At 24.8% G+C, this 6,000-nt stretch overlaps 1 protein-coding gene across 1 annotated transcript in view; it reads right to left on the bottom strand.

Annotated features, from left to right (window-relative positions):
* Positions 1–5,077, bottom strand: part of LOC111612990 (uncharacterized protein ZK1073.1-like) — a 109,578-nt gene extending 104,501 nt beyond the window's left edge. Inside the window, exon 1 of the mRNA XM_023354284.1 lies at positions 4,927–5,077. Coding sequence (XP_023210052.1) covers positions 4,927–4,974 — 48 coding nt within the window. The 5' untranslated portion in view covers positions 4,975–5,077. The remainder of the gene's footprint in view (positions 1–4,926) is intronic.
* Positions 5,078–6,000: the final 923 nt, after the last annotated feature.

Raw genomic sequence — 6,000 nt, forward strand, 5'->3', positions numbered from 1 at the left:
ATCAATAAATTATTTTTATATNACTAGCATTTTATCAATTTTCGTTTATCAGAAATATTGCATTTATGTACAACTTTAAAAATATTTCAATTAAAATTTATGCTCAATAATTTTTTAAAAAAGGATATCATGTTTACATCAAACTATATATATAAAAAAAATCAAGCGAGTCAGTAAAAGGACGCGATGATTGAACGTGAGAGCTTGTGATGATAAACAGAAAACTTGGAAAAGTATAATCTATATATTTGTACTATATTCAAGCCATATATGCATATAAACTCCTAGAAAAGCAAAAATTTTATGCAAAAATTCAATTAGTCATTTAATTATATATTCAATAATTACTTCACAATTTTAATATTAAAAAATTCATTATAAACAAATACAAATTTAGCAATTATTTGAAATAAGCTTTTACTCTAAACATATTATTTACAACATATATGTATGTAACACTTAAAATTTATTAAAAAACGATAAATTTTTCATTATTTTTTAAATGGATATATAGCATAAAATTCGTTTCTTAATTTGTAGATGTTAAAAAAAGAACTAAAGAAAAAAATTAACACAAAATTTAACAAAATTAAAAGAATTAAGACTCAATAAACTGTAAAATTTACATCATTCATGCATTACCATCTCTATGGTTATCACTCTAATACAAAAATAACCATAAGAATTCTCGTTACATTTTACAGCTACTTAGTACTTTGTTGTTATAAAACGACATACATATAGGCCTATATATAGATCTTTATAAAATTAAAACATCAACATCTCTACTGCGTGTGTTGTGTGCCATGTAGAATTAAACATAGGCTATACTAAGTATAAGTTATCTTGAAAAGGCCGAAATGATCCGAAGACTATTTTGTAATTATTGTGATAATCTGGTAGGGTATAGGAGGAACATGAGGAGAAATCTTTCCCAATATCTCCAGAAAATTGGTTCAGCTCATTCTATTACTATTAAAAAACTTCAATTGGGAGTTGGCCTTCACGGCCATTGTTGGTACTTAATCCGGACAGAACGGACGTCTGATACAAAATGAGTTCGTGTCGGGTTTAGTAATCCTTCAATGACCTTTTAGCTTCCTTTAATTATATACTTTTATTTTGTTTTTCCCCTTTCTTTCTTTTACAGATTTAAGAAGTTTAATAGCAATATTTAAGCCTTTTAATCCGTATATTAAAGTAGAGAATATACAATTGCACTTAAAGATATGCATTCTAAATTTTGAACAATATATAAAAGACGGATATATATTCTTTACAGAGGATATTAGATAATGTATTATAAATCTTTCTCGGGGAATTAACTTGTAGTTAGAAACAGTTTTTTTTTCTTTTTTTGTAAATAGACCTTTCAGGCCAAATCATCAGAGACAGATAGTGTAGTGAAGGTCAAACTGTTGTTTATGCACTTCAAGGACAGAAAAGATGTAGTCTACGACAAGCTTTCTTGAATAGCCAGACATTATCCTTATGCTGCAGTGAAATTTTAGTTAACATTATCTTGAATATAAATATCCCATTTGTTTATATTGAAAATTTTAATTAAAATTTAATAATAATTTAAAAGTTAGTTTACATTTATTTTATAAAGGTTACTGGTTTATATTGATTTTTAAATTTATGAACAAATGTATAACATACGTTTTGTTTTTAATATTCTTTCTATTTTAAGAATAAAATTTTAGTTTTACGATTTAAAATTTCAGTAGAACTAGTTGTTTATAGATATCACACAATAATAAGCCTATTATATTTAAGCAGTGGGCAAAATACCAAATATTTTTTGGCAAAGTTTTTGGCATTTTCCTTTTCTATATTTCAACAAGAAACATTTTTTAAAAAGACATTTAAAAAATTATAAACAATTTCTATCGAAAACGCCTCTATCCAAAGTTCTATTAAAACAGAACACCTAGGTAAAAGTCCATAGTTAAAGAATACTTAGTTACAGGAAAGCCAAAATAATATTAAGTTAATAATTATTTGACGTTATTTATTGATTTAATTCGGTATTTCTCAATATTATTTTTAATTATCAACCCTCTCTTCAAAATATATTATAAAAGACGATTTATGCTGTTCTAAAGGATCGCACTCTACTGGTTACGAAATTCACTTCTAGCTAAGATTTAAAATTATTAGGAAGAGCATATTCATAATTTAATTTATTTGAAATAAATTTTGTACATTGTTGCATGCAGAAGTAAGTTCCTTTTATATACATTTTAATTTAAACATCTGGAAAGAAACTTTTTACTAATGATTAGATTACAAAGGTAAATTAAAAGATGGTGTCAAGGATAAAAGTGTAGGAGAACATTTTTTTATTTCAATTTTTTGGTTGGAAAGGGTCAAATGTCGGAAAGGTTATTCTTTATCGATTTTTATTCGCTTAGTTGACACAATTATCTTTCATACAGAGATACGTTTACCCTATCAGAACTTTTGAGAGGGGCCTGTTGATGGAACTTCTGAAGAACGACTGACTTATCTTGTGGTTTATTATTTTACAGAAAGTAGATATTATACGATTTATGAGACATTTCTTAACTATACAGCGTTTTCGTAAACATGATATTATTCCAAAGGTTACTCTTAATATTAAATTAAAGTAAATTTATCAGTAGTTTTAACATAGTTCTTACATTATGCTTAGATAAGAAGTATATAAGTGAAATAACAGTTACTACGTTGACTAGCATTTTATCAATTTTCGTTTATCAGAAATATTGCATTTATGTACAACTTTAAAAATATTTCAATTAAAATTTTCAATATTAATACTTTATTATTTGAAATTCTTCATTCTTTCAATATCAATACCAAGTTGCTTACTCTTACTTCATTTATAAGTATCTTAAATAATTTTTTATTAATATTAACATAAAAAATTCCGTTTATTTGATAGGCACCGTAACTAAATTTTGGGTTTGGGAATGCCTTACTAAAATAAATTCACGCACATCTAATAAAAATCATAATGTTTCTAACAGCAAATTACATAAAATACTCAATTCAATAAATTGTTATTTCAATTTTATGTTTGATTCGGAAGTATTTATTAAAAAATTGCTATTTTAGTAAGAAATATGCTTCATTAATTATCGGTCGAAAAATATTACGAATTAATGCTTAGATGAATCAATGGTCATTCAGAATTTCAATTAGCATTTTATGAACTATAAATAATTTATAGAAAAATCAGTGACAAGATTAGAAAATGTTTTTAAGAACAGGGGAAAATGTTTCTTTGTAAAAAGGACTGGCAGAATTACAATTTAATAAAGTAAAAATTATAAATACTAGTCCTATTTTCATTGCTTACCNATAACAGTTACTACGTTGACTAGCATTTTATCAATTTTCGTTTATCAGAAATATTGCATTTATGTACAACTTTAAAAATATTTCAATTAAAATTTATGCTCAATAATTTTTTAAAAAAGGATAATATTTAATTCAAAGTATTAAAATATTTTATTTAATTAGAGTAACTTATGAATCTTTTATTCAATTTTCTAACCGTCCTGTATTATTCAATCATGATAAAATGTTTAATATGCATTTAATTGGAATGATCAAAGAGTAACCTTGAAAATAAACTCATCGAATAAAGTAGATAAAAAAAATTATTTTTATTGTTTTTTAAAGAGGAAATCTGATTACTATAACTAACTTATTAACGACAACTTTAAACTCTATCATTTAGAAAATCCACTTTAAAGCAACCTGTTTGAGTTGACCTCCATTAACATAAAAAATGACCATTTTACATGTAACATGTTATCCATTTTATCTGTTCTTATTAACTATTTTTGTATAATTTATATCTTATCATTTTTTACTCCAAAAGACTTACATTACTCCAAAGAATACATTTAACAAAATTGATGATTTTTTGAATCTAAATTTCGTATCTTGCAGAAAAAATAATAATTTTGTCTATCTAGCTTACACATTATATGCGGAAGCAAACTCACAAGACTAACTTCCTGAAAAGATGGAAGCTGATAAATATAAGAAATACAATCAGAATTTAATATTCGTGCCAAATAATAAGGTTTTTAGAATTTAATAATTAATTCACAATAAGAGGAAGTAGTAATTATATCACAAAGTTAAAAGCATTTAAAAATTTAGTTTTTATAACACGTTTCACGAGTTTATTTCAATAAATTTACAGACACCATTTTCAACTTAATTTTTTTTTCCCTGTTCATCACCAATTAGAATTAAAGTGAGTCAAACTGTGAAGTGAGTCAACTCCAAAATTTTTCTTCCCCCTCTCTCTCTCTATTATTACACCGAGCGGCAAAATGAAAAGAACCATTAAATGCATTAAAATATTTGTTAGATTTAAACATCTGACAAATTTCATCAGCAGTAAATTATAACACGATTAAATGTAAAAAATTAATAGCTTAAAGAACACGTTTTTATTTTATTTATTTATTTTATTTTTTGAAGAATCGACCTTAAACAAACCATATAATCTACACGTTTTCAAGATTTACGTACCAAACAACACTAATTTCAATAATTCTTGCCAAGTTCATCGAATCGTAACGATCCCGTGAATACTCTTTCGTATCTTTTAAACGAAAGCAGCATACAAAAAAAACCACATAAATCGAATAAACGAACAAAGAATTGCAATCGAAAAATTCATTCCTTCTCTGCAGACTATAAGAAAATAAAAGACAAAAATTTACATATTACAGTAAACAAGATACGTAATTGACTTCTATATCATTCATTCAGAACGTGTTTTAATCTTAAACCATAATTAACGTGCAAACAAAACGTGCAAACATAAAAATACAGTGTTTATATATTTAATCGGCGAATATATTAATGAGTTAACCAAGCTATATAATTGTAAACTGCAAAAAAATTAATACTAACCTTCTCCTCCACTTCGTGAGAAGGGAATGTATCCTCAGCTTCTGACATGATGCTTGACAAACAGTATTATAACATATAACCAACCGTCAACGCAGCCTTCCTCCTCGTCTTCTATAGTGCTTCTCTCAACCGCACCCACCAACAGATACGAACGCCGCCTGCAGTCTTCCCCCGATAACTGAATTGCACTACGTCACACAAATGATAATTTCAATAGCACATTGACTAGGGAAAATGGGTTATCACGCCGGAAATTAAACAATGCCAAATGGCAAAATGGGATTATAAAAAAGTAATATAAATATTAGCAATTAAATTCTATGTTAAATTATAACAGCTTGTTCTCATTAAAATAAACAATAATAATTTATTATTCTTTCAAGTTCAGTTCCGTGTTAAACTTCAGAAGCATGATTAAAAACAGTAAAAAAATTTATAATTATTTTCATATTTAATTTTATTTTAAACTATTGTGGTTTAAACAATAAAAGACTTATCCCTAATTTCTGGATAAATTCCATATTAAATTATATAATACAATTATTAAATTAATAAAAGGCTAAATATAAATAATTCAGGATAAATATATATTCATAAGCCAATTCATGAACGAAAATAATTTCTTGTTTTTAATTTCAGTTAAATTTTCATATAAAATGGAGTTTAATTGAATAAAATTAAATACAAGTTTTTAATGTAATTCATTTAGATAAGCATATTTATAAGTTATATAAATGATTAACATTTTAATTAATAATAACGTTAAAATTTGTTTGAAATATTTTTATAGAAAATATTGTAATAGTATTTTTTAACGCGATATACAAGAACATAATTTGTTTCGTGATATTTGATAATGTTTATATGTACAGAATTAAAATATTATAATTTTTACAACTTATTTTTATACATTTTAAAAAGATTTGGCTAAAATATAAATTATTAAAATTTCAAAAATACATTAAAAATGTATACATAAATTGTAGATTATTTGATATAATTTATAAATAAAAAGAATTATCCAGAAATTTTAAATTTAGCTTTATTTTTATAACTTAAATATTAATAAAAATT

This window comes from Centruroides sculpturatus, unplaced genomic scaffold (assembly GCF_000671375.1).
Source record: "Centruroides sculpturatus isolate CEXI.00-Female unplaced genomic scaffold, Cexi_2.0 scaffold1682, whole genome shotgun sequence".
NCBI lineage: Eukaryota > Metazoa > Arthropoda > Arachnida > Scorpiones > Buthidae > Centruroides > Centruroides sculpturatus.